The sequence below is a fragment of the Nannospalax galili genome, unplaced genomic scaffold (genome assembly GCF_000622305.1).
Source record: "Nannospalax galili isolate Female #2095 unplaced genomic scaffold, S.galili_v1.0 scaffold475, whole genome shotgun sequence".
Classification (NCBI taxonomy): domain Eukaryota; kingdom Metazoa; phylum Chordata; class Mammalia; order Rodentia; family Spalacidae; genus Nannospalax; species Nannospalax galili.
In genome coordinates this window covers 2,957,694-2,971,221 of record NW_008339435.1, presented here as the reverse complement: position 1 = coordinate 2,971,221, position 13,528 = coordinate 2,957,694, and the positions used below count along the sequence as shown (strand labels likewise).

General features: G+C 44.9%; 1 protein-coding gene across 7 annotated transcripts in view; it reads left to right on the top strand.

Moving 5' to 3' along the window:
• Syt6 (synaptotagmin 6) overlaps positions 1-11,164 on the top strand; it is a 63,516-nt gene extending 52,352 nt beyond the window's left edge. For 3 of the 7 annotated variants that reach the window (XM_008833999.2, XM_008833996.2, XM_008833998.2), the window contains exons 5-7: positions 1,885-2,056; positions 3,108-3,258; positions 8,484-11,164. In XM_008833999.2, coding sequence (XP_008832221.1) covers positions 1,885-2,056; positions 3,108-3,258; positions 8,484-8,555 — 395 coding nt within the window. In that variant the 3' untranslated portion in view covers positions 8,556-11,164. Of the gene's footprint in view, positions 1-1,884; positions 2,057-3,107; positions 3,259-6,862; positions 6,931-8,483 lie in introns of all 7 variants that reach the window. The other 4 variants (XR_607309.2, XR_607307.2, XR_607308.2 and 1 more) reach the window with 3 other exon arrangements.
• Positions 11,165-13,528: the final 2,364 nt, after the last annotated feature.

Sequence of the window (13,528 nt, the reverse complement as noted above, 5' to 3'; positions counted from 1 at the left end):
AGAAAGGCTTGAATGTTAAAGATAGTTCTTGGGAATGGCTCTTCCCATGACCTGAACAGTGCCCTGGAGCAAATCCACAGGGAAGGAACCTGTGGAAACCAGACAGCTGCAGCATGTAGGCTTTCAAATCTTGTTCTTCTTTACCGAATGCTTCCCTGAGTAGAGGGACCCTGAAATTATGTAGTCAGAGATAGGAGGTTAATTAAATTCCTTGCAGTTTCCCCAGTTCCTCAATAAACCCAAGTGTCCCTGTGGTTAAGGCACAGCTGCCACTGTCACACTGGTTAGTCAGCAGCTCTCTTGGATGTCTATGGAAACGCCTTCAAGGCTTGGAGCTTGAGCTCATCTCTCAGGTACGCGGTTTCTTTAGTTTTCACTGTATGTAACTGTAGCCCTCATCTGCCTCCCCAGCATGATGTCAGAGAGTATGAGACCTAGTAGGTGCTCAGGGACCCAGGAGACAGACCATAGGCCTTGGAACTGTAGATCCAGGATAGCAGCTACTTTGGTTCATGCCTCCTGACAGGTTCACCTAAGCCCTGGCTTCTGAACAAGAAAGCGTCCCCGCATATCAGTGTCTCAAAGCTATTACTACCTGTGAGTTGTCCTCTTGTTTCTTGAGCTGTGTAGCATAAATACTAATTATGATGGTGACCAAGACACTTGTCCTATGAGATAATAGGTGTCCCTACATTTGAATGAGTAGAAAATTTCAGAGTAGAAAGATGACCGTAAAATACCTAATCAGAAAGCTAAAAGAGAGGCAAATAGAAGTTTAATATAAAAGGCATCTCTTTGCAGCATGAAGAGAATCCAAAAGTCCACAGAGAAATGAAGTGCCATCCAGCTACCCTGAATCTCAGGGGACCACCCTGCTCACTCTCCTGGCCGCAGTTCCTTTGCCTTCACTTCTCAGAAGCAGCCAGGAAAAGGCTTCCAGGAAAGCGGCAAGCAGGGCCACATCCCCCTTCTTGGTGCCAAATGGAAACAAAATTATTGAGACACCAGGACCCAAAATCATGTCTTCAAGTGGGAGAACATGAGCAATGAGCAGCAGTGTGACCATCGTTCGCTTCATTCTAACACATAGCTGTTCCTTGGGTATCACTGAGTCATATTTTAACCCTTTTTATCCTTTGATTAAAATGCTAACAAAACCCCAGAGGAGCCAGTTGTGGTGGCACATATCTTTAATCCCTGTACTTGGGAGGCAGAGGCAGGTGGATCTCTATGAGTTGGGGGGCAACTTGGTTTATATAGTGAGTTCTAGGCCAGCCAGGGCTACGTAGTAAAACAAAGTGAGACCATCTCTCAAAAACAAACAAAAAACAAAGGAGATAATTCCATAGAGTGGAAGAAATGCAGTGCTTTTGCTAGCTACAACACCCTTTTGAGCTAGCCAACCATGATGGGGCTGAGATTTATGGCTGGGAACTGTATATCCATGAGCAAGTGTCTTGTCTGAATTGGGGCTAACTTTCCTATTAGTAAAACTCCACTAGGTACTCTCCCAAGAATACAGAGGTAGCTAAAGACTGTGTTTATTAAGCATGGAGTGTCCTCGGAGACAGGTGTGCTGCATAAATACAAGGTGATTTAATTATCTTAACAATCCACTGATACCATCTGATGAACAGCAGTAGATCCAGGGCGTCAGTCCCTCTGCTGCAAATGATGTTCAAGAACATCTGTTTAAAGCTGCCGTGATTCCCCTCACCTGTCATCTCAACACTTGGAAAGACTAAGGCAGGAGGATGGTTATGAATTTGATGTCAGCCTGAGCTGCAGAAGTGAGACCTTATCTTAAAAATAACCCAATCCAAAACAAACAACAACAAAATCTGTTTAACAAACTTCCTTCTTAATCGACCCCCATTGGCACAGATCCCTACGTCAAAGTGTCCCTGCTGTGTGATGGACGGAGACTGAAAAAGAAGAAAACGACCATCAAGAAGAACACCCTCAACCCTGTCTACAATGAAGCCATCATCTTTGACATTCCGCCAGAGAACATGGATCAAGTGAGCTTGCTCATCTCGGTTATGGACTACGATAGGTAGGTGCCTGCCCAGAAGGGCGTAGTTAGTCCCCTCCAGTGCAGCATAGGGCCCATTGTCTTCAAATATAGCTCCATTCAAGAAAGACCCAGGAACTTGAGGAAGAGGGTAGACTTCCCCTTAGCAAAGGCTCCAGCTCTCCTTCCAGCTGGCCTGTTTCTATCAAGAATAACTCCACCTGCCAGTTTCCCAGAACTTACCCCTCACTGCTTCCTTTCTTCCACCTGGCACCAAGTACTATTTTTTGTCCTTGAAAACACCTCTGTAGCATCTCCACTTCTGCAGAATGGCTCTGCATCCTCCATTACTGTCCGAAGTCAGCCACCAGACTCAGGACATATCTGTTTGACACTTTCCTCCTGGTCCTCCTGGACAGTTCCCATTGCCCAGACCTTCCATAATCTGAACCCCAAATTACCATCCCACTTAATTCCTTTCCTTTTCTTCCTTTTTTCTGTTTCTGCCTCCCCAAGGCTGGCTCAGAAACTCTTTTCAACTACTTTATCTCCCATGATTTCTTCTCTCCAGCTGCCGTTTTAACTGAAGGAGAGAAAACACACAAGAAAGCCTCAACCCTTGATATTTTTTGCTCAAGTTCTCAGGCAGAGTAGGTGCTTGACTAACATACTTGAGTGATGATTTATGTTCTTTCTGAGTGAATAAATCACAGCCTAGCCTCTGGGGGATGGAGAGATGATGCTCAAAGTAGATTGATTTATTTCCACGCGCTCATGTCTCCAGAGAAGTTGTAACGTGCTGGTCAAGTCGAATAAGAGGAGAGACCAACTCCCAATCCCCAGTCTGGCCGTCTGCCACTGTTTCCTGAGATTCCAAACAAGTTTGTAGCCTTTGTTCATATCTCTGTGACCACTACCTCAAGAGGCTAGGCAAAGCTGAAAGGCCACTGACAGCCTAAGGCCCTGCTGAGCATGGGTTTTCAGAGCTCATTGTTCTAAGTTTGGTGCACTGAGTAGAGTCCCATCCCCCTAGAACCTCTCTTTCTGAGATCATGTCAGATAGCCAATGCTAGGACCTTTGTTTCTCCCTCAGAGTGGGCCACAATGAGATCATAGGAGTCTGTCGCGTGGGGATCAATGCTGAAGGCCTGGGCAGGGACCACTGGAATGAGATGCTGGCATACCCACGGAAACCTATTGCACACTGGCACTCCTTGATGGAGGTAAAGAAATCCTACAAAGAGGTGGGTGAGGTTGCCTGGCTCTTGGCATGTTTGCTGCATGGTGACATGGGTTGGAGAATGGCAGTTGGCTGCTGCGTATCCTCAGCCTTTTATGGAAACCACTTGGTGTGTAACAGGCTGATGGAGAAGATTAAGGCTGCCTAACGAAAAATTCCTTGATCCTGAGCATTTCAAAAGTTAACAATGACAGGGCTAAGGATGTAGCTCAGTCAGTAGAGTGTTTGCCTCGAATGCATGAAGCTCCGAGTTTGTTCCCCAGCACTGCCTAAAACCAGGCATGGTGGTGCACACCTACAATCCCAGCACGTCGTAGGTAGAGGCAGGAGGCTTCAAAGTTTAATGTCATCCTCAGCTGTATAGCAAGTGTGAGGCCAATGTGGGCTATATGGAACCTTGTCTCAAAAAATAAAAAAGTTCAAAAGCAACATTGAGTTCTTAATGGAAAGTAAGAACTTTGAAGAATTCTTCCCAGCAGTCTACTGTGCCAGGCCTGAAAAGCTTTCACAAAGCCCCTGGGCCAAGTTAGTCCTTTAGGAGAAAGCCCCAAGGGGGTGAGATCAGAGTTGGCAAGAAATTCTACCCCTATCAGAACAATAAGTTCCCTGAGACTCCAGCCAGGCTGCCATTTGGCAGTTTTCACTGTTTGGCTGAGCTAGCCAAAGAACACATTCCTCATCATCTGAACACTGGTTCTTACCATCTCTGGCGGGAGGAGTGTGGGCTCAAGGTATCACACTTTCTGGCTAAAACCGGGGGGGGAGGGGGGTGAGTTCTAACAGAGAGCACTGGGCTGGGGCTCCAATCATGACCTCCCTCTCCTGACTTGCTGAATAGTCTGGAGCCCATCACTTCTCTCTCAACTGCAAGCTGTGGGTTCTGTCCCACCTGCACCAAACCCCACCAATGAAAGATTCCATGATCTATCACCATGGTGATCCCCAGGTCTGCTTTTTCTCAAGTGTGTTGGAAGGCAAGAATGGTCAGGCAAGTCTTCAGCTTCATATTCAGTATCTCATACCCAGTCCATCCTAGATCTAAGAAGATTACTCCTTCATCTTAATGGACTTCAATCCAATAAGTCTTTAGAGAGCTGTACAAAATAGAAAAATCTAACACCAAACTAAAACTTTTCTTGTGGCCTTTAAGAGTACCCACTTTCCCCACTCTGATCAGAAATGACGGGCCACCTAAGGACCTGAAGACAACCTCCCTTCTCAGGGTAGACACACCAATTCCTACCCTAATATGAGATGGCATTCCAATACAGACTGAACGCTGAGAGGATTGGACATGTGAAACTAGTTAAAGATGACTTCCAGGGAGCCACACTAATTGGCTCACCTGTCAAGGATCCAGGCACAGGCCAAAGTTCCTGTAAACTCAGGCCTCGCAGTTCAACTACAAGCTGCAGTGATTTTACCACAACTGTGGAGCTTCAGTAAGTGAGACCAGTCTCTCAACACTTCCTCCCAATGGAGCCCTTCCCCTCAGCTAGAAGGCTTTCTCCATACTATGGTCAAGGGTTCTGTTCTGTTCCCAACCACAGTAGCACTACTGGTCAGAATGCTAGCCAACCTGGAGCCAATGCAACACCTCACCAAAGTCAGTGTGAAACCCAGGAGGATCTGTAATCCCCACCCCCATAAGATTATATCGACATTTAAGAATAGAGTAAGAATATTAAACTGTTTGGAGTATTGGGGTGACTTGGGAACCTGGCATGGAATGTGATCTTTTGGGGGACTGTGGCACTTCGGGTGACTCACTGCCCCACTCTGGTCTTTGGTCTTCTGGTTGGTAAATAAGAGTGTAAGATCCTCCCATCTCAACTTTCCTGACAAATACTGACCCTTGATGAGAACTGGGCCCAGGAACCTGCATGCTAAATCAATAATGTTCGAATCTTGACTCTGTATAGTGGATGACCATCACCAGGCCCAGCCTGCCTCTGACAAAGAAAGAAACCAGCAGAGCTGTGGCTGGAGTGGATGGAGTGCAGGGTACCACAGAAATGCCAGGCCTGGGCCCTGGAATCATGATGAATACAACCTAATTAAGCCCAATAATTGATTTCAGTTCCTTTTTCTTTGAGAAACTCCAACTCACTAGTGCAGATGACAAAAGCAAGAAAGATAAAGTAGAATGAACCTCTTGAAAATGAATATTTGATAAAACCGTTAAAGGGAAAGTAACAGTATATGGAAACCGAAAGAGATTAAATTGATTCATATCCTTTGGGTTTACTTTTTTCCTAGACCTGGCACACTAAGCCCTGTGGAGGCCGCCCCTCCCCCACCCTCTCTCCTTCCCACTTTCTGTTCAGCCCATTGCCTTTCTGTATGGAGAAGCTGAAAATGATATTTGTCTTAGCAGCTTAGGATTTGAGCAGTATGCATCGGTATAGAGTCTTTACTGCCACGCTTAACCCCCACAGTTTAATTACCTTTATAAAAATGCATCTACAGCCTTGCCAGGCTAATATGAAGTAATCACTCCTTGTATTTATGTGGTTTGTTATACTTGAGCATCTGTGCTCCCAATCATCCTAAGAGCTCATATCCTGACTTCTTTGGGGTTCTCTTCTGGCCATCGAACAAAAGCCTTGCTCCAGAAACTTGGATCTTCTTTTCGTATAATCCGTAAAGAAATCTTTCCAGCTTCTGAAAAGATAATGGCCTGGTCTCTGTAAAGCCCTCTGTGTTTTATCTCACACCTTCCTTAGCAGAGTTTCAAGTGCTGTGATCATTCCTTGTTTTCTTTATTATTATTAATGAGAAGAGAGGGCACCACGCTTGCTCAGCCATTTGGGGTTTAAAATAAGGTTGAGGGAAACAAACTCATTGAAAAGGTGTATTCCCCTGCTGGGATCTCTCATGAATAAAAATTCATTAAGCCATAGCAAGTGCTCCTCTCTAGCTGTGGTGCCAGCCCCTTCCCTCCCAGTTCTTGTCACCACACACAGAGCCTGGTTGACCGGTGACCTTATCCAAGGTGCAACGTTCACAAAGGGCCAAGTTCTGATCATCTGACATAGGTTTCGAGAGCTCTGTTGGAACATTACTCATTTCAGAATAGCAATAGATCTTGCTAGAACACAGCTGCTAGGGGACAATAAGCTCCCTGAGTGCTGGGGACAGGTTCTCTGCCACTTCAGAGCCACCTTGATAAGCCTTTCCATTGTCCATAAACCCCATCTCCTCCCTTTGTTTATCTTCATAAGGAAAATCAGGGGCTAGCAGGGGAGGCAGTGTTCTTTCTTCGTTTGTTCCAGATAAACAATTATGCTCTGTGTGACTAGACTCTGGGCTGTTATAGAAAGGAAAAAGGTACTTCATGGAGCCATTTCATGTTTTCTTCTCTGACCTGGCCTGTGGGTCAGGTTGTTTAAGTGGCAGGCCTACCCAAGGGAGAAGCCAGTAATTACTGTGTACCTTTCGCTGACATTAAAGGTGGTAACTGAGAAAGTCGAGCTCCCGAAATGAAGTTGTGCCAAATGAAAGCATTAGTAATCATCCTGTGTTGCCTTCTGGTTAAGAAACACTTGAGTGAGAAGCCACAGTGGGCTCAAAAACCAGGCATTTATTTATCTAAAATATTTCACCAGGGAACCCCTCGGTTGTGATTTCATTCACGTGGATGCTGCAAGCAGAGAGACAGCCACCGGAGTTAGGAGTAAGTACCTGGTGTGGACTGGAAGAGGTTAGGCCTCTTACTACATTTTGTGTCTTCTTCTTCCCCTTGTGGGTGGCCATAGGCCAGTACAGCAGCAGGATGGAATGGAAAGAGCACTGAGTTGGGAGTCTAGGCTCTGCCTCTAACTGTCTGTTTCTTGATTTCTCTTTGTCTCTGTTTTCTTACTTGTAAGAATAAGCAGGCGAGACTGGCCCATGTCCAAAATCTACTCTGGTTTTGACACACAGAGATTGCTCAGGTCTAGGCTATGCAATGGCAGTCCTCCATACCTGATTGTGTAGCCCTTGGTTAGCTGAAAGGATGTACAGTGTGCCTACATAGGGAGTGTTAAGGAGCCTACTAAGAAGGAGCCCAGAGAGGAACTATGGAGGCGCTTGTCAGGACTGGAAGCTTGGCAGTATTTCTAGAGGTCTAGGTCTTTCCTTGGCCTTGTGGGCTTCCCATTTACTCTGGAGGTGATGCTGGAAAGCAAATGGTCTACTGCTTAGTTGGCTCAGCTATGCCTGCAAAGGGCTGTGAGAGGAGAACCATGTCCTCCATCCACTCCCACAGGCACCCAAATGCATGGTTGCAGCACCCTCGGCCCCATTACTCCACAACAGCAACCTCTATAACTCATGAGAAGCAGGAGAGGGCCTCATCTGTGGTTTCGAAAGCCATCTTGACCACTTACCTAATCTCTCTCTCACACCTATCCTGCAGACACTAGGAGGATACTGGTTCTCTCTAATGCACAAAAGGGTGAGTGACCAGTGACTACTGACTCATTTTGAAGTTAGGCCACTCCAGACAGGTCAAGAATATTCACAGGGTCAGAAAATATCACACAGATATGACCAACTTTGTCATTTAAAGAAGGGTTGAGATCCATCCATCCTCTGCTGCCTCCTTCACTCCATTATGCCTCATTACATCACCCACTTCCACAGAGGGCTGGGAGGCACCGGGAGACAGTGATCTGTGAGACAGGAGAGCCGGAGAAAGGGATTGAGGGAGCCCAGGGGAGGATAGGGATGCCTCTCCTCACATCATCTACTGCATTCACAGGCCAGTACAAATGCTCATAGGGTATATTAAGACTGAAGAAGAAAGCCCAAACTGAAGCAGGCTCATGGTTGTTTTTATGCTGTGCTAACAGCTCCCAGACAAATTGCTAATAATTCATGATGGTAGGTTCTTGGCAGTAGGGGCATACACTGCCTCTTTCGCTGCTAACATAATCTGATTTTCAGTGTGTGAAAAATGACCAAAGCACTCAGAAATGGTCTAGTCATAACACCTCATTAAAACACACACTCCACATTGTAAAGGAAGCTGAAATTATGTCTGCAGTAGATCTTCTCTGAAAACCAAGCATTCCAAACTAGAAGCTCTGAGCTGGCATCCTTGTATCTTTGCATGGCTGACAGCAAGTCAAGAAAGCTTATTAAGAAGCCGGGAAAGGTGGATACAGTGCATGGGCCTGTGAAGTTTTGGGAGTTGAGATCTCAATTCCCTTAGTCATCAATAACCAGGTTTTTCTCCTCCCACAGTGGCAGGGCCGAGCTGCCAGCTTCGACAGCGAGAGCTCTTGCCCGTCTCCGAAACCACCGCCAACACCGTGAGCTGCACAGCCAAGCCACACAAAGAGGACTCAGCAATGTTCTTTTCACACTTGTTCAGCTGTCTAAATGCAGTGTCGTGCAGTCATGGCAGTGGCGGCAGCGGCCACTGCCACTCCATGGTCTTGACTATTCCTGTGTAGAGCAAGGCCAAGACACTTGTCATGTGGTCAGATCTGTCTTAGTCTTTTCTGTCTCCCAAGGTGATGTTTTTGTGGTTTTCACTTTGTATGGGTCTGCTGTCAAGAAAAGAAGAAAAAAGGAGTAGGAAAATAAAATAAAGGGCGGAGAGTGCAGAAATTGATTCTATGAAATACAATGTGAAATAATGTTTTTTAAGGAAAGAGAAATTGAGTCTCTGAAATTTTGCATCTCCACCAAGCTCTGCTCGCTAAAGAGACGGCAGGAGGATGGAGCTGTGGCTGTATTTTCAGTGTCCTGTGATAATCAGACAAATCCATCTAAGAGCCTTTCTGAGGCGAATTCTTCTTTGAAGCCCTTCACTACTGTGACACAAGCCACAGTGTGGACCACTTGTTCCATGTTGAAATTATGAGACCTTTCCAGTGTTTGTGACTCTATATGGAGGAATCTTTGCTCCCCTCTTTGTTGGCTGATTCCTCGTGGGAACTTGGTCACTTTCTTTAGGAATGATCCTGCTGAAACTAACCATGCCATATGTTTTCTGATGTGCCATAGTTAATGATCACATTTGTTTGAAAACAGGATCTTAGTTCTCGAAAATAACCTTCATTGTAAAGAAAGAAGGTGCATATGTTCCAGAATGTCTGTGTTATACATAGCTTTATAATTCCATGAAGTACTACGCAGCTGTTTAAAATGCCTAAACAGAGCAAAGAAAAATCTAGATAAAATGTTCTTTTTTGAATGGGGTATTTTGACATCCAATCAGCATTTTGAGTCTGTCTCTCTATGAAGAGCATTTTCTTGGTTGAAGTCTAGTCAGCCTCAGACTAGTTTAGCCCCACAGACACTGGGACAATAACTCATCTTAAACTTTAGTTCTATAAATTAATAAGTATTCAGTGTTGTTTGTTTCAGTGGTAGTGAGGGGATTTTTGCTTTTTTGTTTTGTCCATAAGATCTCTATCTTAGGCCAAATTCAGTTTAGAAAAAAAACAAAAAACCCGAACTATTCTGTATCTGTAATAGCACATTTCTATTGGGTGACTAACAGCCTTCCCACCAAGCCCTGGAAGTAGATTGATCTGCTCAGTCTCAAGTCTGTACAGCTCTGCAAGCATGGGAAGGTGAGTTTCCACTTTGGCTTGTGACTAACAGTACCAATTTCCAGAGCTGTGGGGCTTGGTGAAGCAAGTCAGCTGGAAACCCTTTCTTTCAACAATGGAAGATCAAGAACACAAAAGCTATTCACATACCTCATGTCTTATTCTTTATGTCACACACTGCTGGAGCAGTAACCATAAAGCAACCCTTATTTTAAGTCAAGATACCAGGTTTCTCTGCCAATCTAACTTTCAGAGTGTCTGCTAGCTGGAAGAATGACCAGATTAGACATAAGTTAACAGGTTATTGTGACAAAAGAAACGTTCTACCTAGAAAAATAAAGGTAGATAAGTCTAGACTCTATTCTGTATGGTCTTAGGCTCAAGACTGGTGTATAAAGATGGTTTTTCCCCCAAACATCGTCTAATTGATAGACCTTTCTAGTAAGGCAGTACTGTAGTTGGAAGTTCTCTTGAGAGGGAGAAAAACCCCAAGATGATGACAAGACTCCTAGCAAGCAAGCAACCAACTTGTGTTTCTTAACTCTAGATGGACCCCATCAAGATGGCTGTGCAGCTATTAAACTGGCAAGAGGTAAAGGGGCACAGAAATTAGTGTGAGTGTCCTTCCAGAAGTGACCTCCGAGTACATGCCCACTGCCACTTCTAAACCTTTAGGCAGGTGGGCTGCCCCTTTCTAAGTTTTTGGAGAGGAGGGTGTAGTCAGTATGAATCTTGGCACTGCTTGTCTGAGAGACCCTTCTATGTCCAGCTGCTCGTTCCTATGAGGGAACATCCCAGCTATTTCAGAAAATCATATCCTGATTTTCCTACTCACCACCCCAACCAACTACTCTGGCTCCAGCAGCCTTGGTATATTACAGGACCAGGAAGGCTGTTAGCTCCTGGATCTCTCCCACCAGTCCCCCAGACCCACCCACAAGAGCAACCAGTCCTCAACCTGAACCAAGAATGGCACCTGAACAGGCTTCTCATTTCATTAGCTCAGGATGCCTCCCTCTCAAATGAGGAGTTGAAATCTGCTCCAGCATAAACTGAAAATCAAAGTTGATTCATTTGTTGCCTTCCCCTGACACAAGAATCCCCCTGGGTGGTGGTGGTGGTGAGCTTTACTGAAGTTGTGATAACCAGGGCCATTTGCACATAGATGTTTTTTTTAAAGACATTAAGTCCCCTTTATTTAGCAGTGTTTCTGGGCTGAAAGATGCTCCCCTACCCCCTGCACTTACCCAGGATGTTAATTAATTATGTCATCATTTAAAAAAATTATGTTGTTAATTACTGCTTTGTTTCTTCCCACCCCGTCACAGCCTGGAGTTTTTATTCAATTAAATCTCTGTCTCTTGCCCATTTCTCTTGTCATTTTATGTTCTCAAGATTCAGCAGGAAGCACACACACAGGGTATACCAATGCTTTTATTTTTATGTTCACTTACATAGATAGCCACTTCCCTTCAATTAGATATAGACACAGGGGTGTTGGTTTTTTTGGGGTTTTGTTTGTTTGTTTTGTTTTGTTTTGTTTTGTTTTTTTGCTGTGCTCAGGAATACCTGTGCACCACAGCAGGCTGGAATCTGCCTGCCTTCTGTCAAACTGTGGCTCACAGAGCATTTAGGACATGGGGCCTGGCTGTTCCCTCAACCATTCAGCATCGCAAGCAGACCTCCCGATGCTGAAGCCTCCCTCTGTGGGGAAGTGGGTCGAACTCTTCTCTGGAAAACACAATGCTTTTGCCCACTAAGAGGAGTATCCTGTTAACTCTCCTAAAACATAATTTGTCAAGGCCATGGGAAACTAGTATCTCAGAGTTGAGATTTTTAAAAGGACATTCCAACTTAATAGAATATCTTTCCTGATCATCCCCAGCTTTTAATTATTCTAGAGGGTGGCCTATGGAGAGGCAAGTGGAAGGTACATCCATTTCTGCACAACTGCATTGACATTACTGGTGCTCTATAGGAAACTGAACTGTTGAGAGTGCTGAGGCACTCTGATGCCTAAGTAGGCTGTACTGCCTTCTAGCATCTACCTATTAGGTCAGCCAGCAGAATTCAATGAGGCACTGGCTCTCTAGAGCTGAAAAAAAACAACAGGGTTCGTGTTCATCAGTATGGGTTGGGTTGTGCTGCAGTAACAACCTTCAGCTCTCAAGAGGCTGAAAGCAGTTAAGGTTTATTGATCATTTTTGGACAGACCCATCACAGGTCTTCAAGGAGAGCCCTGCTCCCTATATTATTCAGAGACTCAGATTGGCCAAGCAGCCAACATCTCAAACATTGCTAGTTACCATGCCTGAGGGAAAAGAACACTGGTCTCATACTGGCCTTGTGCTCTAGCAAAGAACACATATGTCCTAGTTACTTTCTATTGCTATGCTAAAAACATTGACCAAAACCAACTTGGGGAAGAAAAGGTTTTTTTTCACCCTCGGGTTACAGTTTATCATGAAGGGATGCCAAGGCAGGAACTCAGGGCAAGAACTGAAATACAGACGGTGGAGAAATGCTGCTTGCTGGCTTACTCCTTTAGTCTGTGTTCAGCCTGCTTTCTTATACAACACAGGACCACCTGCCCAGGGGTGGTACCACCCACAGTTTGCTGGACCCTTCCACATCACTTAATAATCAAGAAAATACCTCACAATCACACCCACAGGCCAATCCAATGGGGGAAATTCCTCAGTTGAAGCTCCCTCTTCCCAGGTGTGTCAAGTTGACAACTGAAGCTAACTAGTATGTCACTTTCCTTCACAACTTATTGGTAGAATTATTCATATAACCTCCCAGAACATGTGGTGTTCCAAAGCCCAGGGGAGGAAGACTGGAAATATTTAGTAAGTAGCTCTGAGGAAGACCACAGTGAGCAAGCTTAACTAGCCTGTGGAGGGCAGCAGCTACTGAATGCTTGATCCCAAGAAACTAAGGGACACAATGTGTTCTATTGGTTGTTGAATGAGTCTCGCTCTCAAATAACAAAACAAAACAAAATCTCATAAGGCTCTGGAGAGATGGCTCATAGATTAAAAGCACTTGCTGCTCTTGCAGAGAACCTGGTTCCTACCTCCTACATGTTGGCTCACAACATCTATAACTCTGATTCCCGGGAATCTGTTGCCCTCTTCTGGCCTCCAAGGGCACCAGGCACACATGTAGTACATATGCATACATGTAAGCAAATACTCATACACATAAAATAAATATATATGGTTTTTTTATTTTTATTTTTTATGTGTGTGAGTGTATTACCTGAATGTGTGTGAGTGCACCCATGTCATGCAATGACCACAGGGGTCAGAAGAAGGCATGTGGAACAGATGGTTGTTAACTGCCATGTGGGTGCTGGGAATCAAACCTAGATCCTCTGCAAGAGCAGCCAGTGCTCTTAACTACTGAGCCATCTCTGCAGCTAAATCTTTTTTTTTTTTTTAAGAAAGCTGGTAGTTTAGTAAAATGTCAGTCACTGATGATAGTTCAAGGTAGAAAATGGAAATACAGTGAGAGAGGTAAAGTAGGCTAAGAGTATGGCAGCTGGACAGAATGAGTGACAGCTTCAAGGCAGAGTGGCACTCCATCTAAGGCTATGCAAACCAGTTAAATTTGGAGACATAGAAGTTGTAAAGGAGACATAATCCAGACTTAGGCAGCCACACATGATGAACCAGAGCAAAGGAATTTCTGGGGCTGCCAAGTACAGTACCCTGAGGTCAG